At 39.9% G+C, this 26,251-nt stretch overlaps 1 protein-coding gene across 9 annotated transcripts in view; it reads left to right on the top strand.

Annotated features, from left to right (window-relative positions):
- Positions 1–26,251, top strand: part of LOC110990838 (uncharacterized) — a 131,468-nt gene that overhangs the window by 90,049 nt on the left and 15,168 nt on the right. For 6 of the 9 annotated variants that reach the window (XM_087134643.1, XM_087134645.1, XM_087134644.1 and 3 more), the window contains 4 exons: positions 12,534–12,665; positions 13,076–13,114; positions 22,522–22,644; positions 25,410–25,658. In XM_087134643.1, the coding sequence (XP_086990769.1) occupies positions 12,534–12,665; positions 13,076–13,114; positions 22,522–22,644; positions 25,410–25,658 (543 nt within the window). Of the gene's footprint in view, positions 1–10,084; positions 10,387–12,533; positions 12,666–13,075; positions 13,115–13,164; positions 14,009–17,278; positions 20,715–22,521; positions 22,645–25,409; positions 25,659–26,251 lie in introns of those variants that run through there. The other 3 variants (XM_087134650.1, XM_087134649.1, XM_087134651.1) reach the window with 3 other exon arrangements.

Genomic DNA, 26,251 nt, shown 5'->3' with positions numbered 1-26,251 from the left:
TGTAGGAGGGTTGGAGTAGTTGATATGTTTGGCCACAAGGGAAATTTGAATGCAGCGTATGGCGTAGTGCATGGAGGGTTTGTGACACCTGATAATTAGGTAGAGGTTGGAATCCAGCAGCTGATAGTACACATATGTTGTAACCTTGAGCAAGTCACTTTACCCTGCTTGCCTCTCTCCACCCTGCTTTAAGATGATTGGTATGAGGGACAGCACTGTATAAGCATGACAATACAGGAGCATCATGGTTAACTTATCTGTGGTCATCCAAATCTCCTCCTGCCCTTCGCCCACAACATAGAAGAATTTTGGTAGCATTTTACAGTGAAGCAAATGACTCGACTTCTAGACTGAGATGGAAACATTTGATAACTTTCAAGAGTGATGAACAATGATTGTTTCTTTAATGGACTGAGGCTTTTTCACCTTAGATTTTGATGGAAAAGTCATGTCTGACTTACAAGTATCCCAGTCCTCATCTATAAGGATTGCTTCTCCAAGTTAGAAAACACACTCTTTTTTCCAATCTTGTGGCCGCGCCCACCAAGTTCATGGATTTCCCACATCAAGTACTCAGGTAATGCACGTGTTTTGGCCCCAGACCTTATACACCAACCAACATTTAGATCTTATTCACTGTCACGAACAAGTTGGTTACTGTGTCAGACTCACATGGAACCTCATAGCACATTAATGAGTTTCCTGTCGACCCATGAGTTTCACTTCAGTTTCGTCTTGTGTGCAGGTGATTGTAATCTAACATCAGGTAGAGCTAAGCCTAAGGAAATTAGATCAGCCATTTCAACTTGCCCCAGAAACTGTTTCACTGTTGTTTTCTAATATCTACCGGTTTTCCAAGCATTAATTCAGTTATTGGTTTCCAGCGATGATACTTGTACTTGCTGTTTGCACTGGACTGAAACATCTACTTATTTCCTGTGTCTTTCATTGAATTTTTTCTAAGTTGAAAGAATTTGATTTCTCCAATTGATTAGTTTGCCTTTGTTGTGGCCTGTGGTCTTTTCTTTTCCGAACTATGAATTTGTTTCGATTTATACAATGAAAAGGTCGTTGTTGAATTGTGTAATTGTTTGCTTCCACATTCAGTTAACCAGACCAGACTGGATAATTTCAAGAGTATTACATGCATTAGCCACTTATCACTCGATGCCATTGTTTATTGAATTGATGCCCTGCAAGGTGTTTTTGTGTTCGTCACCATGCATGTACATGTACATGTATGTTATATGCTTTATGACAGGTGTCTTGATTGATTTGATGAAACAATTTTTGAGCAGTAGCTGACAAGGCGTCATTTTGAGGGTTGATGGTATAACTTGGTTGATGACATTGCAGGGTTTTTTCATTCCAAGATGCATCCTTCAACAATCTGCTTCCACCTGGTGTCTTGACATTGACAGACAAACTCAATGTTATTACACCTGTTCACTGTCTATGCTTCAACCATCTTAACAGATTATTGATTATGTGTTACTTGCGTTAGTGGTAATGCATTAAGACTTGTTTTTGATGAAATCCACTGACGTAAAGTGATGGGTGTTTGCCAGTGATTATTTCCCTCAATAAATTTGCTTGTCAGTCTAGCAGACTGGCATTTTATTCTTCAGTAACAATTCTGTACTGGTACACTTCATGTGCCTGCATTTAAGATATCAGAATTTGAATTGCAGTAGTTTGTAAAGGTGCACTTTTATTCTTGGCAAAATTGTTCTGTTTGAGGTCTTGTTTTATTTCTTCGTCAGTTTTGAGTTTGGGGAATTTAATATCACAATTGAGGCATTAATGAACATGAAATTAATTTCTCTTTGTCTTAAATCACAATAAGCAGAAGACTGTTATTTCAAAAAGTCAAATTGATCTGATAACAGGTGAAATTGGGGGGAGGACCACCTGGGAGTTCAAAAGGGGTATCATCCCCCCTCCCCCATAGCTACGCCAATGCTTATTTAGGGAGGAAGAAGATATGATTCTGTTTTTATCAGCGCATTTAATGGGCACACTCAACTTCTGTTGTCTTTCAATAACCTACATGTAACTCCCAGACAACTTGTCTGTCTACATATTAATCTGTTAGTCGTTCTTGTAACCAGAGTAGGAAGTTCAAAAGCTTCTGATCTTCAAATTTCCCACAAACTCCTTTAAAAATTAAAACCCAGAATTATTTTTAGGTTTTTACGTTTGCTGAAGGAAGAGATAATTTCTGGTGTTAGAGGTAGATCCAGTGCTTGTGCTAATCACTAGAAACTGCCAAGTCATTTTTGGTGTGGGCAAAACCTTCCCCGAGTGCCATACCAGAAGCTTTGAATTATTACTTTTTTCTGTGAACAGTCAAGGTTTGGGAGTGAACTCCTGTTTCATCAGTGAGCTCAGACTGTCCCTAATTAGCTGCTTCCAATTGTTTGTAAAGGAGTGAAGCTGATAGAAGGTGACATATCACTAGGTGTGACCGCATGGCTGTAGAATCAGAAACATGTGGTGTAGACTATGTGTAGAATCCTAATGTTGTCAGGAATAAGACTGTGTTCATTCTCTGTAGTTACTTTCTATCACTCTGTATACGTACGTGTACTTCTCAAAGATGATCTCAAATACTGGATATTCCAGGCATAGTCTATTCAATGATTGAACAAGACTATCTCTGACTATCAAGAAATACATGTACTTTTCCTTTGGTATAATATTATTTTGTTTGTAGCACAATACAATTCCAAAAGAGTTAAAGATAAATCTTCATGTCGTTATCATATATCTGCATCTTCCTCACCGTAATAAGTTGCTCTGTGTCAGCCATAAATTGTTAGAAAAACATGCATCTTTTCCTGTTCCTAACGGCAATGCTCAATAATCATCATGCAGCATTAGCAGTCAGCACAGGTTTGCAAGTCCCTTAGGAGGAAAGCACACACACACATCCAGGCAACCAACCCGGTACATGCATCAGTGGTAATTATAACAGCGGACATTGTCCCACTAACTATCAAATTTTCTACTTCCGTTTGGAATTAGCCTGGCCCGTTTTAATGGTTTCACTTCAGGTAGTACATGTATTTTATGTTTCACCAGGAATTTCTTGTGAACTTTGAATTCATGTTGAGAGGTTGGTCTGGTTGTGCATGAGTGTTGCCATCCTCTGGGGAGAGGAAGGGTGTTTTACTTTGTTTCCTGATGAGAGAAATCATAAGAGAAGCTATTGTGAAGAAGGAACAGGGTTGAATCAAACCGACTGTATTGGGAGTAGAAACTAACACTGACATTCATTTCAAACTCATGCACTTTGACTTGAGGGTGTGAATGATTGGCACATGCCCAGGGTAACGTTAAATTCACCCCAACAGCAGCCTTAACCTGATCCTGGTTACCAACTACACATAGGCAGCCAATGAATCTATTTATTTTATCAGAAACAACTGTGTTAAACTTAGAGAACCTGGAATTTTTATCTTTTGGATTTTTTTTCTTTTGAGAAAGACTCTGCAAGGATCAAAATGACAGTCACTGTAAATTTTCAAAATTGTATAGTTTAGGTCATTCCGATGGAAAAGATTTAGATGTTGCTAATTTTTAAGAATCTTTTCTTTGAAATCCTTATCACATTAATGAGTGATGATGAAAGCTGTAGCCATTCAATGATGTCAGTCTCTAGTGGGTCACAAACAGCTACCACTGTACGGTGTACAGTACTCCTTCATTACTCATGGATAATATTAAGCTGTTGCCTCTTATCCAGCCTACATGTAACAGCCTGTCAGGAACTACTGACGGTTATTCTTTCTCCTTAATCTCCCAACATTAAGTTGAATAATTTAGGTTTGCCTCTTTATGAGACATGAATTAAACAGAAGATTGGCTCACTTCAGCTTCTTTGCTAGTACACATGGTGTTCTAGCTACGCCAGTCGACACCAGTTGGGGATCTCTACCACTGTGTTCTACCATCCAGCACTAAGCTTGATAAAACAGCCCACCGACTGGCACAACAATCCTTAAAAATCCCAGAAATTAAATTAGTCACTATGAAAATTTCATATTTTTACCTTTTAGAATTAAAACAATTTGAACTCGTAATCAATTTGGAAAAAAAAATCACTGAAAAAGCAATCAGGAATCCCCTAAAGCAGGCCTCTGTAAACCCCCCCCGGCAGTGACCAGCGAGACTCCCTCCCTCCGTTCGCCATTACTCAATTTTCCTGCACTAAAAATTTAAATATGGCTGGCTATAACATAATACTGAGTTCATGTACATGCGACATGCACATGTAGTTGAGGGGATGGTACCATGTTTGCCATGTCTAATTACAGCACTTTGATGAACCAGCATTGACTATCTACACATCCACCAGTATCCTGTTTCCTTCTTAATTTCACATGATCATGGATATGATTATCCCTACCTAAAGATAGCGCAAAGACTTCCCACTAAGATTGCTACATGTACTTGTGCATGTGCATCTCGGTCAGTTCATGTGTAAGTGGTGCACTTGGTGAAAGGGTCATAATGGCAGCAACTTTGCCAAATCTTGCAGTTGTTCCTGATATTTTAATCATCACCAAACCAGGATAACCTCCTTGTATCCTGCCAGTCTTTTTTTAACCTTTCATCCTGACTTACATTGTCACCTGGCACCTGTTTTAACACCTAACCCAGCTTATGGCTTCAGTTGGCTTATGTCAGATTGCACAAGCTTAGGATTTGCACACGTAAGGAGACAAGAAAAGCTGTGCCAAGCCTCTACGCTTATGGTTCCACCGTGGGAGTATTCCTGTATCTCATCATAACAGTGAACAGAGACATAGTATGTTTAAAGCTACAGTCCATCATTTCTCATATGTGCACTGTGTTCGAGGCAACAAAAGTGCTCAAAACATAAAGAAGGGTGCTTTACGACTATGAAGTTTCAGCTCAGTGAATGTTTTATATTCTGAGAAAAACGATATTCTAGGATCTCAATTGCAATCAAAAGTTGCAGAGTCATGTCTTGAAGTGTGGCCAAATTCAGCTTCTGGGACATGCTCTCATTCAGCCAATTGCAGCTGTCCAAAGTTGAACACTGAATCAATGAATTATAGCAACTACCAACACGTGTCCATTGTGTCAAAGCTTGTGTGCACTCTACCAAAATAAAATGAACTACTAACAACAGTTTCCAAAATGCATCTTTAGACATATTTTTGGAAATGGCCTTCTTTCAGTGCTTTCTTAAAAATGACTGGTTGCTTGAAAGAATTCTTCAGGGACGTTAGTACCATGACTGTCTTTATACCAAGTATGCTTTTCAACAATAATTCCATTAGTTACTTTATAGACAGCTGTCTTTATAGACACTGTCTTTTAAAGAAGGAGAATTTTATGTTGCACTGATCCTGTACTGCTTCATTTATAAACCCCTTATACTCATAGCAGCTCAAGTCTTTTACATTCTATCATCTTTTGCAGACAAGCCCAAACGTTTGGCTTACTTACCTGTAAACTGTTCACACATGAAACCAATCTGTTATTCTGAATAACTACAGTTTGACTTCATCAGCTTCCCTGGTTTTTTACTCAGCAGCTTCAATTTCATTTCGCACCCTGTGGCTCATTACAGGAGGAAACATGGAAGAATTGTTTTGTATTGGTGTCATAACAGATCAGACATGAGCAGACAGGTACATTTATTCAGAGTTCCAACAGGTGATAGCATATTCAATCACCATGCCATGTTAAGCATCAGAAAATTGGCAACAGGTGGATGAAGTCCCAGTACAAATTCCAGAGGCATGGCAGCTTCTGATGCAGGGAGAGATTCAAAATGTGGAAAATACCTTATTCAAAGTAAGTCAAGGAAATATTTTCATCCCTCTTGGACAGATTGGAAATCTAAACTAAGATTATATTTAGATCATGGCACAAGACTCAACCTTGAACTACTAAATAGATTTCATTGTAAATTTTATTACTTCAAGGAAGAAGGGAAGTCATTAATTTGGACATTTGGAAAAAGAACGTAGCCTCAAATTTTGCATTTTCATGGAATGCTATTTTTGGAAAAAAATCTTGGATTCCAAAACTTATTCCCAAAATTATCGGGTTCATGGATTGAATACAAAAATGCACTGTGATAAGTAGTGATTTTCACATTTTGCTGGTCAAATGTGGAGCAAATCCTTTCTGGAAATTTGTTGCATGTACATGTACACAGAGTAAAAACGGAAGTATTTGTTTCACAGATCTCTTCCTGTGATTGATGGATTATACCAATTTACAGACAAGATGTTATTGACATTGTACTTGTATGGAATCCTTCATATTTGTTAAATTGCCTAATTTTTGAAATTGTGCATTGTATTCCAAAATCTACTGGTACAGTATGGTGGGGGGTGAACGTTTCTGGAAAAAAAAAGGGCACCCACCATTTCTGTTTGGTTGAGCTAGAGGAGTTGTAATTTTGGTTGTTGCTCAATTTACAATGTAAATGCATTAATACAGTCATGTCTGTGGGAGGACCAAAGTAACAGGTAATAACAGTTCTAATATTTTGGACCAGTGAAATGCAAAACTTTAAATTTAATAGAGGAAGACATGATTGCGTCAGTGATCAGGTGTTTCGCTTACGGAGACCCAGACATCCACACGGGTCAGAGACTAGCTCACACAGACAGTCCTGATGGATTAGATTTAGACTGATTTCCTGCAGTTATGAACTTGGTGGAAGCTAAAGGATTGTCTTCTTCATAGCTAACTTTTGGATTCAGCTGTCATAACCTTAAACAAACCATGCATACCAGTGATGTGGATGCACATGTGTGTCTATTGAGAATCACTGTTCTCCTGCTTCAGCAAGTGCTTCAGCTTGTTAAATATGACGTGTGATAGATGTCTCGGGCTTTGTAGGGATGATGACCTCATCACACCCACCATATCGCTTTTCAAAGATGTGCTGAAATCGTGTTTCTTAACCTACGTGCACATGTACGTTGTGGAATCACGATAAAAATAAACACATACACATGCATTTCCAGAGCTGAAGCACAAAAAGTTTTTGTATTTCTGAGGCTCTCTATTTATTGCTCGACACTCGTAGCTTAAATTCACAGCAACGGTGGCAGAACGGACTTCAAAATGGGAGGGGGGCAGTTGTGAGACCATCGGGCATCAGCCAGTAGGCCGATCCATTAAGCCCCAACCCATTATACATGTATGACCTGCAAAAAGTGGAGGGGCCATCCCCCCTTCCACCACCAGTGGTTCACAGGTGTGTCAAGACTTCTAGTCTCAGTTCTCTTTGAGTGTCTCTCTCCTTCCCCCACACACACTCAGTTACCAGTTACTAAGCTGCTCAAGAGCAAGGAAACTACCGGTATACGTACCAATTAGCATTCACCCTGGACAGGGAATTCCAACATTTAAATAAGCATTGTCTAAAATTGTATCATAACAGTCTTGGTTGCCATCTGTAAGCTTTCAGAGTGCATTAAGTAGTTGATGTTTGCCAGTCCAGCCTCTCTTCCAACAGAACTGTGCAACACATACGTGTACGGGCTTAAGTGGAAGAACTGGATTTTCACCATTACAATATTTGTAGGGTACAGAGCTTAAGTGGAATTGTTATTTAACTAGTCCCCTCCCCCATTATCTTGTAGAAGAGACTTTCTTAATGCTGTGCATTTTGTTTTGTGTCCACCTGAACTCACTGAAGTGTCTATAGAATGCTTAGGCAGTCTTTTGTTTTGGTTTTATTATTGAACAGGCCGATTTTAAAAAATAGCGCAATGAAAATTTTCCAAACAGGGAGAAGTTGCCATTGAGCCAGTCATTTTGCTCCAACCATGCTCAAACTTGGGAGAGAATCTCTTGATAATATTCTTGGATGGTTTTCAAACTTGCTGGATGGACAACCTTTTGTCTGTTGTAACCTGTGTTCCCATTAGGAATTCATCCGTTGTCAGCTCATGGAATTGGATCTTTGCAAATGTCAATCCAAGACTCTCCACCGGTAGCACCACCCCTTCCCCAAGAGGGGACGTGCCTTGCACTGGGTCAAAGGTCAGAGGGAAGTTACTCAGCATCTGGGACTAAGCTCAAGGTTGATTTAAATCAACTAACAAGATAAACATTGATAAATTGTCATTTATTTATTGTGTTATTCATCAACACTAACAGGCTGCTTGGAAACTTATGCTAGATTAATTAGTTAATTGGAGGTGTTATAATATAAAGGATTTCAAATTTGTTTACATTCACCGGCTGTTAAAGTTGAGAGTAGAAGTTCCTCTACAAGCATTAAAATTTGTATTAGTTGATTTTTTAGCCATCTGAATATGGCAACAATAGTATATAGCAACAATTTAGGACTAAAACCTGCATGTACATGTACGTGTCTGCATGTATAGTATTGCCCCAAGACTACTTTTACAGTTTTGGCCGCTGCACCGTGCAGGCCACATGCACTGGCATGTACAGCCGAAGAGCCTTACCAGAAGAGGGCACTATATTCAAAAGAGGTGACCTGCCAAAAACTAGTCTTGTAGAAATCTAGCAGGTTACCCTTAAAAATTCTGAGCGTACATGTACCTCACACGTTCAAATTACCATGAGTAATTGCTCATGCGCACTGCCGAAAACTGCAGTCTGCATGACATGCGGTCTTCTGCAGTGCGTAAGGGCATTATTATTAATGAACTTGAATGCATGAGGTATGCTCAGAATTTTGTGGGTAAGCCCGTCAGATTCTACAAGACTGGTTTACTGGCAGGTCATCTCTTGTGAATATAGCGCCCTCTACTGGTAGTACTATTTGGCTGTGCTTTCCAGCGCATGTCGCCTTTCCAGTCTTAGGGCAAGACTTCTGCATGTAGGCCTACTTCTTGCTCTATGATTTGGAAGTCTCCTCGTTTTGGAAGCTACAGTGTGTGTTAGGTTCATATCTGATATCACAGACCTATGGTCGAATGTTTGTTCTAGATTACTCCAATAATGCCTAGTATCGTTGAGCAAGGCATTTTACTGTAATGACATAGTAAGTGCATGTACATGTACACCCTTCTCTGTCCCTCATTACTCGTTTAACCCATTGTTTGTACTTGTACTGTAGACTCGACTGGTATCACTCAAGTGTAAGGGGCGAGTATACCTGTCGCCATGGCTGACAGAAATCCCCAGAACATGTTTAAATGCCCTCTACGTTGTAACACAGGAAATCCTGTAATGTTTACATGTCATCCAGCATGCATGTTACTCAATAATTAAGATTTCAGTGCAGTTCACTGGACTTTTCTCACCACAAGGATATAGTGTTGGCAATTGAACTCTGGTTTGTTCAGCATTCCTACCTGAGAACCTGCATGCCATGTATTTTCATACGTAGTATTCAGAATCGTGTACAGTGTTTCCTTTTTTCCTTTTAATTCACCCTCCCACATTGATGAGTAAATCAACAAAGTTAACAATGTTTGACATCAAATTCTGCATTTGCATGTTTTATGAGTGTATTTGTCATAACTTTGGGGAGATGTTTACAGTGCAACAGATAGGTTTCCAGCCAATTCATGTCCACAGATTCATACACACTTCGCTTTCATTCACTTGTTTCAACAAGGGTCTTCAAGAGTTTCTTATTACCCTTGGATGAACCATGACTGGTCCCCTCTGAGACTGTGCTGATCAGGTCAATCAACATGATGTAGTCTCTGGGATCTCTGATTCACTTTCGTCATGGTTTTGGATTGGTTTTGAGACAATCTGAAGCTGCCACACTTCAGTGGAAATTTTCTCTTCCATCTTAATCGGAGAGAATTGGATCCTATCGAGCTATTAAAGACTTTACTGTCTCAAAAATTGCTTTTCATTGCTTGAAATCACATGAAGGATCTTGTTCAAATTGCAACAGTTTTGGCTTTATATAACTGCATTAGAATTGTGATCTCCATACGTGATTTTGGCAAAAGGTGGATTTGACTTTGCCAATCTCAGCATGTGCCTCATGTTCATTTTCATCATTTGAAATTGAAAATTACCTGCAGTCGTACAGAACGCTGACCTCATGTTCTCGATTCTGTCTGTCTTGTTGGAACGTGCATCCATGATCATGTGGGTGCCTGGATGTAGCCGAAACACGGGTCAATTAGTCATCAATACCGGGACCTGTCTCGAGCTCCCACAAGGAACTTTCAATGCATACGCTGCCAGGAACTTGAAAGAATGCTCCTTTACTGATGTCAGCCACAGTCTCCTGGATGGACAGAGCCGTGCTTACCCTCAAGAAGTGGACTTGCTTTCTGTGATTTGTCAAATATGAGTGTGATCCCAGTTGTACATAGCATAGATAGCTGTGTGCTGATCAGTAGCTCCACCTACAAAGGCTTTGCAAGTTCTGTCATTTTCTGCAAGGTAGGAATTAAAGTTTTGTCTTTGACAAGGACAAGCGCACTGTCCAAATTCAACAGTCACAGTTGAATTATAAGGTCGTCAGTCCCAGTTTTTGTGATTTGTGTGCAGTGGATTTTGGTAGATCTTGCAGAATCTCCGGCAGGACTGTGCTCCCTTGGTACTTTTCAGCTTTTCTGTTGTATCTCTACATGTATATTCAGATGCAATCCGCTCATACCAATATATTAGTAGCTGTACACATTCAGCTGAAAGTTGCTGTCTTCATTTGTTGCCATTTGTTGCCATTTGCATGCGTTAATGTGTCATGCGATTTGAAAACCACTCTGCAGTTTCTGAAGAACCTTTATAGGGTCCATGTTGAAGGGAAGGTTCTCAGGTTTTGGATTTGGTTGATCAGCTCTGCCTACCTTCCACGGGAGAGCTTTTTCTTTTTCTTGGAATGGTCTGTTATGTCCATTGGGCCCATTTGTTTTCATTGCATTTATAAGCACATATTCTCTTCTTGTTTGATTTCATAATTGTCTTTCCTCAGGGAATAAGGTTTGACGTCTCTTTTCCACAATTCTTTGACCTAGAACTTGATCTCTAGACCCTTTTATTGATCCAGTTTGGTAATATCCGTACATGTACGTTTAGGCCATTGGTCATTTGGCTAGTGATATTTGATCACAGCATAGGCGGTGACCGGTGTGGGACACAATTTCTTCCTGATGAGTAACAGTGTCATCGTCTTCCGTCCCTTCCCCAAGCCCTGTCATTTTCCCCTCCCCCAGTAGGATATTCATAGCAATGATCCTAACAGTTTGCAGAAGTCTTGATGTACATGTACATATCGGTGTTCTTTTTACAACAGCCAACCGTGTATACTCATTTCGGCCTGTGTCTGTAGAAATTATAAACATCTGACCAAAAAATCAAATGTGTTTAAGCCAATGTGACCTCTGTGCATGATTACCCCTTCGCTGTTGAAACAAGAGATACTGGTAGGCTGCAATCCTGGACAAATCTCATTGGGCCTCCAACCCCCAGGCCCCCTTACAATGTTGGGTCTATGCATGCGGTCTGTCCCCGGCTTGACTTGACAACATTGACCGGGTTAGTTAGGGAGGGGGCTAGAGAGCATATGGCTATTGCCAAATTTCCCAACAATTTTGTCCAGAATTGCAGGCTGGTACCCAGATGCCATTGTTACTTTGCTAACCTACACGTATAGCGCCCATGTTCAAACTCAGCTGTAGTAGGGTTGAAATTTTGTCATGTAGTCTTCACTCTACGTGTACATGTACGTATGATGAAGAGTGTGGTTAAGCAATAACGAATTAATTTAATCTAAATTCAGTTGAAATTCACCAGCCTTTTCCATACTACGTGTACCTCATTACAGGAGCAGTAATTTTACTCTGCTCTGCAGTACTTGTGCATGGGAAATATACATAACATGCATAGCCATATGCATTGGCACACATTACTGGTTGTTTTGTGTGCATTTGTTATTTTCGTTGCTGTGGGTATGGCACATGTACATGTACTTTGACTGCTAGGAGTACAGTACACATACATGTATGTACTTTAAGCTGTGCAAAGCAAGACAGCAAAACTAACAAATGCTATATGACTGGCTTTTGACTAATCATGATACAGAATCTGTGGGTGAGGTGTTGTGATAAGGTTTGTACTTCAATAGAGTGCCAAAGTGTGGCATCATTTTGAACTGGAAAGTGTGGTGCAAATGGACGGAGGGCAGCGCGTGTTGGTTCATACACTGGCTTTCCCCACGTTCCTCTTAGACATAATCGTGCGTGTAACATATTCACTTTGGTACTCAATATCAGTGTGAAGGTAAATGATACACATGCATGTATATAGCCAAATCAGGTGTCTTCTTGTCCGTAGCTTTGGTTTAAGACTAAAGTGCATTGAATAGCCATAGACTAGCCAAGCCATTGATTGTTATGTCAGCTTTGTGTATCTCCCGTCACAAATCAGCACAAGTTAGCCACTTGCTTATAATTTAACCCTAACAGTCCCAAATCCTCCAATTTCAATACGATTTTACATACACCCTTGGGGGTTAGGGATAAGCTGCTTCTGGTCTTTGCTCTTAAGTCACATTGCCAAGGCTCAAATCTTGGTTTTTAATCTCCTAGGTTGGGCAGGAGGAAGTCATGAAGGAAAAGACGATGCTCTTGGAGAGATTACGAATCTTGGAAGCGGAGAATTCAGCTCTGGTCCTAGAGAATGAGAATCAAAGGGAACAATATGAGAAATGTCTTGATGAGGTGGGTTGAACATTAACATTCTCCATTACTAAAAACAGATTTATATACTGATTTATAATTTGCTAATTCTTTTAAAAATTTAAGACTGCTTAAAATATGTTTAAATTGTCCTCTTCCTTTAAAATCCCATAAACGAACCAGTGGATTTGAAGAACACAGGATTAGTTAGACAAATTGTGTCTTGGATGGTTGTGTGGATGTATTAATTTAGCTGTGAAAATTTTGTTATTTATTGAATAAAAATAACTTTGAGTACAAATAGATCACATTTTGCCATTCTTTTTGTTTTAAAATTCCTTAACTCTCCTAGCTTCATTAACAAGACGGAGTGAAACTTTAATGAACATTCTTGTCACGATCGGCAAAGCTCAGGAAACATGGGTTGAATAAGATCATTTTTTATCCCACAGGTGGCCAATCAAGTAGTTCAGGCACTCTTGATGCAGAAGGTAAGTAGGAATTAAAAACTGTGAAAGTCTTCAGTGACGTGTCTTGAATGTCAAAGCAGATCTCCTTAGGCAGGAGAGGAACTCAGGCAGATTGCTCGCAGCCTCATTTTTCTTTGATTCCAGAATGGTTTCGGTTTCAATCACTGACAAGTTTTCAAACAGAAATTTATTTACTTTTAATGATAAGTGTAAATGCCAACTGTCATTTAAGCATCAAGATGTGCATCTGGTGAGTTAGCACTGTTGCATTATTACCCAGTGACACATAACGGAAACTTCAGGCGGTTACGTTACACTTCACCCCGCTCACACCAAAGTCAGCCCTTTCCAACTTGAATTACCACTGAAGTTAGAAAGTACACCCTCTAAAGTTTCAACTGTGACTCATCGAATCAAGAGTCGCTGCTTAGAGTATCGGTCTGGGAATCTACCAGGGAGATGATCATGGGATTCAAACACTCTTGGGCTTCTAAACATTGGGGGAAAGGAAACAGGTCCAAAAGATACCCATTAAATCATCTCTTGACAGCTGTCCCACCCAGCCCAATCTAATCCACTCCTTGCATTTTTTAGTGATAAAGTGATCTGCTTAAACAAAAGCTGTTGACAGTAATGCACCTGTCATGTTTAGTGTTTCACACATTCATTCTCTTGTACAACTTTTTTCCATGTAGGGGCACTTCACACCCTTGGTGTAGGGAAGTATTCCTGCCTACTCTCAAAATTGTCACATTGTATTGGGCTTTGGATAAACATGTATACATGTACCTGTTTGACTGTTTCAGTTTGGTACAAGATGTCATTGATATAGTGATAGCAGTTGGTTGTTTTTTTTCACCTGATTCTAAGTTAACTGGCTTGGAAGTGTTAATCTGGAGCTGCTTATGTTACACTGTGAGTATCTGTTTGTTTGATAAGGATTTAGTCATTTGCCGGCTGTCTGCTCCTTGTCTTTCACTGCTATGAATCACATCAACAGGTTAATTTGTGTTATGGTTCATCTGTTAGTGGTTAGTATTAGCTGGGTGCCATAGTGGCGGTCGGGTGTTGTAGACTGTTATGTCAAATCCTCCAATATTAATATGAGTTTACACACACACACCCTGTGCAATTAGAGTTAATCTGCTTATAAGTTTTAAGAAAAGAGAACTCTTAAGACCTTTTCATGCTAGATGAATCTCCAGGGTGTTGCAAGGGTGACGCAGGGTTGAAAGCTGGCGACAATTCACGCTTGAACATTTCAACCCCAGGCCAACCCTGTGTCAGCCCTGAGATTGATTTCAACCTGGGTTGAAATCAACCCTGCTCTGGACCAGGGTCCAGTTTTTCAACTTGGGTTAGAAATTATCCAAGCTCATTTTCGGGTTGAAGTCACCCCGATAAGCTTGAAACAAGTGTGAAACAATGCTGGAATCAAATGTACAACCCTGGGTGGTCCTGTGTTGGCCCAGAGTTGAGTTCAATCAGGGTAGAGAGGCTGGAGTGTGAAAAGGCCTTTAGGGTCTGAACTCCAACCTCCATAGAAGTCCCTAGAACAGGTTGTCAGTAAAGGAATCAACAGAGGAAAATTAACAGCTGTTGGGGGCCAATTATACATCAGTTGCACTTGATGACAGGGTCAGCAGCTGGACATCTACATTTAGTAACTCATTTTGTTAGGTGTTGGTAAATTTTATGAGGGCTTTGAAATTGCAAATCTCCCTTGTACTCTCCACATATTGAAAGAAGTCTTCCTGATGGATGCCATGACACGGGTGAAATATCAACAGCAGTGTTTGGGACGTTATCTTTGGCACCAATTGCGTGGTACCACTTTCTGTTGTGACTTGCCCAGTTATAAATTGGTATTGTCAAGAAGTTCACTCACTCTTCTTGTTAAGAAGTTTTTCTGTCATTACATTAGTCACAACATCTGTCAGGATTCTATCTTCTTGAAGCTGGTACTTTTGACATTAAGCACACCATCAATGCATTTTTGGGATCTAATTGCACTTCCTTGAGAAATTATCGACGTCCTGCAGGTGTCAGGTTTAGCTTCTTTTGAGTGAGTTTGTAGTAGGTACTTCACTGACTTGTCGAATTACAAGAGACCAAATCTCTCCACATGTTCTCGCCTGGGGCCTCCACACAGTCACAAATCGTTTATAAAGTTTCAAAATTCATAATAAAGTCTCTAACAGATTACTTTGAAATTTGAATGTTTATTTCGTGTATTTCATTTTCAATTTCCTTAAGTTTTATTGTGAAACTCACAACGGTTTTGGTTTTACTGTAAAGAATGAACGTCGTGTGAATCCATGTTCTCGTTCCAGTCTGGAAGGTTATGGCACCGCTCCACCTTTTGCAGCACTTCATACAAACTCGTTTTTGTGGCCGGACTTTCCAAAAGAAATCTGGGCATTCTGATTGGCTAAAAAGCATCATCATGGCCATTTCCGAATAGATCCGAAGTTACTCTGCAACGTAACATGTGTTCCAGGTCAATCGGTTCGCAGACAGTGGAGCGACAAATTTTTGAAAAATTAAACCTATTTTTTGAGGTGAAGAGTCCCCTAAATTACCAGAGAACATCTTTTTATAAATGTGATTTGTAAAGGCTTATTATCTAAAAGGACCCTCAAAAAAGAAAGCAAAATGACAAGGTTTTGGCGACTTGCGAGAGTCCAGTGTGCATGTATACCACGTAGGCCAGGCCAATGTGTACATGAGCACTCATACACACACGCAGTGAATGCTGTGTACTGTACCAGTATGTACGTGAACTGTGTAGCGCTGCCGGTCACTCGCACTGTACAGCGAGATTGTGGCATTTTTGCACAGTGCTGAGTGGAATTTTACCCCTGTTGCAGGTCTGTACAGACTTAAACTTTGTGTTTTGATGACTTGAGAATCCTGACAATGAAACCATGAGAGTATTGTAGTAAAAAAGAAGAAAGGAAATCTAGGGAAGGTAGCATTTCTGACAACAGATATGGAAGGTAAATTATGACTTTCTCGGTACTAATAATCTGCAAATGTCATTCATTGCAGTTAATATGTATCAGATGTAGAGGGTACGTTTTCAGCCAGAAGCAATTCACTAAATTAAGTTCATTAATATGCTAATTACATCAATTCATTAATTTATTTTTAAGTGTGATTTTAATGCTTTCCAAACATTGCAAGCAGTTTCTTCTGAAGGTGTTTGGTACTTAATTTAAAAAAACTCATTGCTTTTCTTTACAGAACACTAAATATTGGACACATTTGCACAAATTAATATGTAAATAATATGCAAGTATAAATACGTATTTTTTAAAACTTATTTAGAAATTCAGATACTGCTAGTTGAACATATCCTGAAAGTTTCAGGTCGTTGCAATTAATATTTTTCGAGATAGACACTAATTAGTACCCATGCAAGTCAATTTTGTGGTGCCATCCTTGAAACAAAAAAACATAGGAATGACCTTTTACCTCCAGTCTCCAAAGTCATTGGAAAAACTGACATATAAACAGTTTCATCTCCGCAACGATAGGAGCTTTTTCAGAAATTCAAAATGGATTTTAATTTTGTTAAACCCCCCCTTCATCCTGTATACTTATCAAACACAAAGAACCAAGAAGCCGAAAGTGCCTATTTGTAGCTACAGGAGATTCATTGGACATGGACATGATGGCAAGGTGTTTCCTGTGTCATTACAATCTGCTGCTTGGGAGGAAATTCACTCTGATCTAGGCTTGTCAGATTTGCGGAATCTTTGGTAGAGATAGATCAGTGATAACTATGTTGTACAAATTTGTGTCAGATCTTTCCCCTTATTAATGGTGATTCGTATCGAAAAGAGTTATCCAGTGAATTCCCTTGAAATTGTTGCTTTAAACATTCCAATCCTAATTTCAAGTTCAACACTTTAGAGGAAATCAGTTGAACAGCCTTTTAAGGACATCATTTAATCCCCATGTAAATTATCAGTGGCCAGGCTCTACACTTTTCAATCCAGCAAAATCCCACATAACATCCGAGTGGATTTGACAGGATCTGTGAGTTCAGGGTACATGTACATGTCGGACGTCAAGTTTATTCCAAGGAATATTTTCAGTAGATGCAAAATAGGAAAAGAGATGTGGAGGATGCATAGAGTGCAGAAGATCCTAGCTAGGTCATGGCTCGTTGGCTGATTGGCCAATAAACAGGCTGAATTTCTCCACCCTCGGCTTACTTTCTGTAGCTTTTACCTTTAACGAATCTAAAGTCTGGCTTGCAGACTTGAATATCTATCTTGCTATAGGTCATGTAGGCTACTTTTACCTTGCTGGCTAGACTTAAGATCAGACATGACGTCTATACCAATCATTTCCACTCTCTGTTGACAAAGCTGAACCATCTGTGACGTCATAGTCTGGTTTTGTGACGTTTAGAACAAATCTTTATGGAAATCTGCAGTGCAGTGACATCAGAGAAATAATTTGGGGTCTCTTTTGGGTCTGGAGTAATTTCTAGTCTCCACTACAAAGTCCTTCCAAATAAGGTCTTTGATTTCAGTGTTGTCTAGTTTGTTCGAGACTTGGCGAGAAGCTGTCTATATATCTGTCTATGTTGTCCGAATGTTGCTCGATGTTCACAATTCAACACAAGAGCCTTAAGACTCTTTTACAGCAAAAGTGGTTACCAGTTCCAAGTGACCCCTGTGTAAGGCTTGGTTTTGAAGCCATAGCATACACAACCAATACATGACTATTCTGTACAATAATAAATAATGCCAGGAGCTGTCTTACACCCTGATGTTGGAGAAAGTGTCAACATCTGCCTCATTGTGGGAGTCTAAATTTCCTTTGTGAATTATTTATTATTACCTCACCATGGTTTAAATATTGTAAGGAACCCTGTGGGACACGTGTGGTAATTATAGATGGCACACAAGTCCCCGAGAAGCAACTTGGAGATGGCTCAGTGGCCATATAGGAGAGTTACATGTAGTAGCTTCCAGAATAGCATTGAGGTCAGTCACTCGTTGCTTCAGTGGTCAGTGAAATCTATCTTGGAATCCACTAAATCACAGTGGCATCTTGGGGATTACAAAGGATTGGCATCTTCCTAATATCAGGAAGTAGATGTCAAAAAGTTGGAGGGCCTGACTTTTCGATCCAAGTAGAATCTTTCTCAAAGGCAAAAGGAAGTAGATGTCACCGGCCTTTGTAGTGTGTCCAGTTGATGTTGATTGTCACAGCGGTCGTCTTGGTTAAGTATCTGTCCATCGTTTCTAATACAATAAGTTTAAGGGGTTAAATTGGGATTGGCATAATCTGTTTAAGCTGCATACAGCCAGCCTCTATAACAGAAAGATCTAGTTTCATGGATTAGAAATCTTTTTGGTATTACCCTAATGACTGACCGTTAATCTTTCAGGATATCGTAAGTATGCTATGGCTGTGCTACATGTATATTGCTTTGATGAAATGATCTGTCACTTTCAGTATTGCCTGACAGTATACAGCAAAGCCACTGCTGAACTTTTACATCACCTCACCATGTAAGGATCTTGGTGTGATTTTTTTTTACACATTATATTCAAGGAAATCTATGGAAATGGCTGTTGAGGCTTTGTTCCCATTCAAATATAGCCACAGTGAACCATTCCTGAACTTCTGAGGAAATCAAGTAAATGGCTTTTAGTAAGGGGGGTGTGAGGATAGTTTAGAAAATCGAATTTCCTGAAATTAAGTGAACACTCCCTGAACTTGTCTTTTAACCATCTCTGGAAATCAGTAAGATGAGGTGTGTCCTGGCTACTTTCCTCCTCGTGTCCATGTCAAGTAAATTATGTCCATGTAAATCGGTTTGCTGAAAGAATTGGAAGTGGCAAGACATTGCATCACATGCTTACAGTACATCATGGGTCTTACAGCCACAACAGGTGACTGACTCAGACTCAAGATACATGTATATAGGGGAATATTGGCAAAGTTGGTGGCCTGTCTTTACCATCACACTTTCAGAGAAATGTACAGGGTATGCACTGATACACAGCTTTGAAATTAGAGATCAGTGATTTTACCCTAAAAGAGCCAAGAGGGTAGAATCTGCCCCTCCACATTTTTTGCAATGTTGTTGCAGTACATCTTTTCCTGCACCAAGCCATAAGAACTTTTTTGTAACATCTTGTCATTTTTGACACCAGTTTTGTGAAAATCAGACACTCTGTTCTCAAGCAGCACACGGGTCAGCCAAACATCCATACTTCTTCCCTTTTGTGCTCAATGTGTGGGCCAACATGTTTGAGACCATCAACTTCAAATGACCACAACATCAAAACTCTGTCGTGTTGAATTGCAACTTCACATTTTTTTTATTGATAATGAGAGTCTCCACATGGCTGCCAAGTTTCAAAATAATGGGACATGTGACAGCTGAGATCTTAGACATGGAGGCCCCCCCCCGCTATGGGCTGGTTCCTCCCCTCATCTCAGACAAAAAAAGCTCTATGAGGATTGAGCAAAATGAAGAAAACACAGGGGTGCCAGTGTTCAAGCAAAAGCATGATTTGGGGCTTTTCTTTGCAATGTTGGGCTAATTTCAGGCCTTAACAAGGTACATGCAGGCTTCTCTGATTTTCTTTTCTGGCTCTGAACAAAAGCGAGACTGGCATCCTTGGAAACTCATTGCCAAACTACAGAGGCAACTGCCACTGAAGTCGAACAGCATATAAAGTACATGTATATCAGAGATTGTTTAAATTCTGTTTCTAGGGAGTCTTATGACTTCATAGTCTAGAGACCCTGGGATTGACTCATGTCGTATTCAGGTTCTCCAGGGTACTTAAATGATGTACAGTGGGGTATGAGGAAATGATCGTTTATTGTGTGTATTCACCTGATAAAGCATCAGCCATCTGATGTATGTGAGAATGGATGGGTCAGCAACAAAAGATTAGTCAGAGTGTCTGACATTTACATAGTCAGAGGTGTTTGACATACATGTAGAGATGAGCATGATACTGTCTGGAGTTGTGTCCAAAAAGTCTCTATAATTTCCTGAAGTTTTAGCTGGCTGCTGTGGCATATGGCTTTTCCAGACAAGCTTTGTAAAATGTGAGTGTTTGTCACTGATTGGTTGGATGCCAAGTGTGTGGACATCACATCGAGTCACTTGTCACATTTATTGCATTTTGCCAATTTTTCGGTTTGGACATACTTCTAATTTCTGCTATTACTACGGAAACGATTAAACAACACCTGACACTTACCCTTCAAGTCAGGAAACTTGGGAGATGTACCACGAGGCCCAGCTTGAGCCAGATCATTCTGTATCGTGTGCAGTTTCAAGATGCATCACACCGACCCTGTTGCTTGAAACTCAGCTTGCACTGACTACAGCCTTCACCAAAATGTTGTCAACTGATTCACATGGAGGGGCTTTCCTTGCGGGCCTCCCTCAAATAATCCAGCCACCAACTCCTCAACTGAATTCAGACTCATGAATTCCAAAATGCTCTGATAATTGTGCGGAGACTCTTGGATCCTGTGTGCTGCTATGGCGATGGGGGGTCAGGATATTTTGTTGAAGCATCTTTGGTGTTTTGTCATTTATCTGACTTTGTTTTTGAAAGAAGCTGTCAAGGTGAGATGCATGTAAATTTGATTTTGTGTTGGAAGGCAAGGGGATAAGATATTCCACAATCCAGGGACTGTAATATCTTGCATCAGCTAGTGATGTGGGGACGTTCACTTAGCTGCAGTGGTATTTTGATTTATCACTTATTTCTAATATGAAATATTTTGCTCGTTAGTGAGGAAGGTTGTCTTCTGCTGCACAGTAACTGCTGCCTTACAGAGCTTGATACTAATATGATGACCAGAAGTAAAAGCCATGAAACGATGACATTGCTTGTATAGAGTATCGAAGCTTGCCATCATTTCAACCAGGAAGTGTAGTGCCAATGGATGTAATACGTACGCGTGTTGCTTCACGCATTAATGCCTTCAATACTTACAGCTGTGCGCATAATGTATTCACCACATTAATCGATACCCATATTAAACACCTCGACCAATAGGATAATTGTCATTTGCCAAAATACATGCTATGCCTGCAGTTGAAGGAAGCGTGTTACATGCATATGTATGTGCACCTGTTGTGATGTCACTGCAGTACTGGCATCTCCTTAAATCAGTCTAATGTACATGTACATTGTAATCACAGTCACATTGAAAACATACCCTTAATTTGCTTTTTATCATACAGACTTTGTTAAACTGAAACCAGTCTAGCATTCTTCCTTGAACATGTACATGCCTGTGTTATCTACAGTGTTCTTGCAAGCGAACTTAAAATATTGTAGTTGAATGGAATTCAAAGTCAAGTAGTGTTTGCCAGTTGTTTCATTTTGTACCTACATGTAAACAAACCCTGGAATCCAAAGAGTTCTGACAAAATATTGCATGTTGTTGATTTCTGCAGTGGCTTTGAAGATTTGTTTTGTTGAATAAAGTAAGTTTCACTTTTGGCCATTGGATTTGTTTCATCTCAGCTTGGGGGAAAAAAACACTCAGAAAAAAGAAAAGAAAATATGACGATTTGGAAGGAAATTACTAGAAGTTCTGGCAGGGTGAGCTTACATGTAATTAAGCATCGGTGGCAGAAGTGGTAGGGGGGTCACTGGCCCCTTCACTAGGGCTTACTCCCCCCCTCCTTACTTTGGGCAGGTCCCAATGATGGCTGGTGCACGATGGTTTCATAAATGACCCTCCCTCCTTTGAAAATCATTCTGCCGCCATCGTAATTAAGCATCAAGTCACTGAGAGCATCATGAATACCCAATGCTACACCGATTCATTAATGCAGGAAACCTTTCATTTATCGGCCGGGAGTATCTTCAGGCAGAACTTAATGGTGCCATTAGAGTGGAGAAGTAAAAACACTTCACTCTTTGTCAAGCGTTCCACTTGATACATTCTCAGTATTTTGTATAAATGGATTTAGGCAAGTGTAAAATTGTATCTTCACAGGCAATGCCGTGAGAAAATGGACCTTTGGTCATGCTGCTACCAATCCCATGATTAAGCATAATTCACATACAAAACGTTTCACCTAAAAATGAAAGTATAATTGTAAGTAATGCTATTTCTTGGCATTTCCACTCTGTTTTCAAAAAAGTCTGTTTTGTTTAAAATTTACCCATGATAATGGGGGTTTGGTAACAGAGTGACCAAATGTCCACTTTCGCTGGGAATTCTCATCAAGCTGCTCGGCCATATTGGTGAAAAGAATCGTTCCAGTTAACTCACCTAAATTGAAAATTTTAAAACTATACGTAAAGAGCATGAGAGCATAAAGTGCATTGTAAATGTTATTAGTAATTGTGTGACAAATTGAAATGGGCAACATGATGTGGTAAACTCTGTTTGGATTTGTTTCTCCTCTACAGGATCTTAAAGAAGAATGCATCAAGTTACACAACCGTGTGCGTGAATTAGAACAACAAAATCGCAACTTGAAATGTTTGTTTGAGAGAGATCGTCAATGCTGCGGACCACTCTCACCCATTCAGGTATGTCCAGTTCACTCTGTTCTGGAAGACCAACATGTAAAACTTAAGTGGGATGCATGTACCGATAACTTTCATGTACCGATAGTTTGGGAGGGGCTGACGTTAATTCCCGTCTGAATTTCTGTTGGGAGCCTTTCTGTGTAATCTGTCCATGGTCTGCACAAGAAACATGTTGAACTTCCAACAAACTACAGACATCACAGCCATTTTACCCAACCTAGCTGTAGATTTGTCCAGAGTGGGAATGCAGGCCAGTTTAGAAGGTCATTCCCATTTGATCAGGTTGGTAGACACACAAGGATAGGACAAGAAATTATAACATTTGCAAATTGTCTACCACCTGTTGTGAAATGGATTGGAAATTAGCAAGTGACATTGTTAGTGTTCAAAAATCTGCATTTGTTCTTGCACTTATGTACAAGTACATGTTACTGTATTGATATTCAGGTGTTCATTCGGAGTTGAAATTTTACATGAACTTCATACTAAAATATTTTACATGAACTTCATACTAAAATATAGTTTTCTGTACTAAATGTTATATTTGGTCTCACCCAAAAGCACTGTCAAATATGAGTCTGCAATTACAGATAGTCAGAATGGCATTTGAGGAGTTGGTGAATGGTCTCTTCATCAGCAGCTAGGGGATTATATCCTTGCTGCTTCCAACAGGATCCACACTTACAACTGCTGGTGCATGATACTAGCAAAGATCCATTGTATTGCATCTATACAGCATGATGGGGAAGTTTTGTGGTGGAAGTCAGTTTCGTTAGTGAACCTTTCTCTGGTTTGTGATGTCAATGGGCTGGTTGGCCAGTCTCTCTTTGTGAGCAGTTATGTAGATATGGATGTATCTCTTTGACCATGCATCTCTGTAATGTGTGATCAGAGAAATTATTTGCTTCCAGAAATCTGCACAAATGAGTACAAAGTGGACCGCTGAAACTCACTGATTGTGTAGAGAAGTTGTATCTTATTTAAAACTGCTTACCAGATTATATTTGCATAGTGCTTAACAGAAATAGAATTTTCATCATGGCTTGCATGAAGTTTCTGAAAAGCAATTCTAAATTTTATGGAAATAAATTCTGGCAGGGATAAATACATGTATTTTAAGTTGTTTTTAAATAGATAAATGAGGGGGACGGAAAAAAAATGGCAGTTCATGTTTGCAGATAAGTGAATAATATCCAGGAGCATTGGATTCTTATCTGCCAAAACCTGTGTGGTTTGTGTACTTTCTTTCATGTACAACATTGTAGGCTTGACTGTGATTAATCTTGAAAGTCGAGGGTGCATATGTGGAGTACATTATTGAGAGCACCGGTCAGAGTCCATTAAATATGAAATGAAATCCAAGGATCACACACAAGATCTGATTTATTAGATGTCAAATCATTAATTACTCCAACTTTATTCCATTTGCCATTTTCTGTTCACCATTGGGGGATCGTGATTCTGTAGATAAGGATAGAATTTAAGCCAGTAATTCCAAATTCTTCCGTTATAAGTTCAAGACTCTCAGAATCATTTCTTGAGTTGTCCTTGTACTGATGAACTCTGTGAGCTTCATGGAGCTATTTCCTGTCATGCAGTTATTGCTGCATTTGGAAGAAATTGCTGAAGCATGAACAAAGATGCTCTCAGACAAGAAGTTAAGAATAAATGAATGTGTTCGTCTCAGAACAAATGTGGTAATGGATGTCGGAATGACGCACCTGATATTTCTTGCCTTTCTAACTTTTTGTCTGGTTTTGCTGTTTTTTATTCTCTTGATGGATATTTCTTCATTACTTTTCTTTTCTCTTGGCTTTTGTCCACGATTTCCAACTGCAAAGAGCCTGGATTCTTTTCAACATTTAGTCATTTTTCTTAAAGCCTGTTTCATATTAAGGCACAGGAAGACATCGTGTAGTCCTGACTTGAAATTAAAGATTCAGACACTTGCATTTCCGAGGCACACACCATCCAAACTCCTGCTTTGATGACATATTGTGTCAGCAAGCGATCCAACCTGAGTAATATGTGAGGGCCCATCACAGCCGGTTTTTATTTCTGAATTGTCCCTGATGAATCTTTGGTTCATCAAGCCTGGCCTCACTTTAACACTTAAGAAATTATGACTACCCTGTCTGCTCATCCTTTTGTGTCACATGATTCCATCTGACATCTAGTTTGCTCCAAGTGACTCCATTTGAATCACTTTTTTTGCCTCAACGATTCTCAGTGTATGACAAGGAAGCACAAGAAAGTTGAGACTCGAAGATGTGATAGCCTTGACTCTCAACCTTGTACCCATCTTGAATGACTGTATGTGTCAATGGGAGTGCCCGGGTTTGGCAACCACCTTATCACACGACACAGTTTCCGACCACATTTCCTCCCCGGTATGGATACATTTCAGTGTATCAAACCGATGATGAAATATGGCTCCCACAGAATTGGCACTTAAGTCTCTCCCCCCACCCAATCTCCTTGGCCAACCTTTGTAGGACATGACGCCATTCTTTTCATTCATTCATTCTGTTTTTTTTTGTTCGATTTTCAGTGTGGTTACAGTTACATGTAGTCTTCAACTTGCCATATTTAAGTTATGCATACTTTTTTCTTTTTCCATCTAATGCTCTTCAAAACTTCTAATAAATTTTTAATCAGTATTACCGGAAGGCAGACCTTTATATTCCACAAAAAAAGAAAATAAATTTACGAAATGAATCACTGGCAATTGTCTTTTAATCTTTCCATCACATCATTCAATACAGGGCTGTTTCCAACACCCGTTTTCTAATCTCATGTCACTGGGTCCCACGTCCTCGCTCTCCACTGGCCAATCACAGAGCTTGGCTCCACCCAGCAGCAATGCCAGCCCCGTCCTGCTCAGGCCCAGTCGAATCCCTGACAGGGGACCGAGACAGGAACAGCTCAACAGCAGCGAGGGTCTGTCCTCTGACTCATCACATCCTGCTTCATCATGCGAACCAGCCCAGGGTAGTCCGGTGCACGGCGCCAAGGTAAGTCTCCACTGGGAGGGAAAGCAAAGGGGGGGAGATAGAGGTTTGGAAGGAGGTAATCGGTTGTCATGCCCTGTCTGGCGTCCTTGGCCTGCCCTAGTGTGACACAGCAATCATCAACTCACAGACTTGTCTGTCAGGATTGCTCTGTGACTGGGTCAGAAAGTTGACTCCTCATGATTAAAGCCCTTGACCCCCACTGTCCCATCTCAAAAGGAAAAAAGGCTAAGAAGTAATGGTTCACTGGCAAGCACCTGAAAGTGCTGGAGTAAAAGACAGGAAAGTAAGCAGAGAATCAAGTACACAAGTTAGCATTCATGTGTAGAAATTAAACTGGTAACCAACCATGTTAGGAAGATGTTTCATTATAGACTGCAAAGCATATTTCTTGCCTTTTGGGAGACAAACTCATGCTATCTATATGTGCGTATTGCACTTCGCTAATTTTGTGAACATCAAGATGTGCAGAAGTTGGAGATACTCTTTCATAAAAATACAAAGAGATTTTATGTGTGTCTGATATCTATGTGTTTACTGATATTGTTCAGCAAAATTGTTTATGGTATTGCATTTCAAAAACTAAAGGCCAAGAG

This window comes from Acanthaster planci, linkage group LG03 (assembly GCF_054643075.1).
Source record: "Acanthaster planci isolate LZ-2023a linkage group LG03, COTS_SCS, whole genome shotgun sequence".
Taxonomy (NCBI): domain Eukaryota; kingdom Metazoa; phylum Echinodermata; class Asteroidea; order Valvatida; family Acanthasteridae; genus Acanthaster; species Acanthaster planci.
Note: the sequence above shows the minus strand (reverse complement) of the source record. Positions and strands in the feature narration are given on the sequence as shown.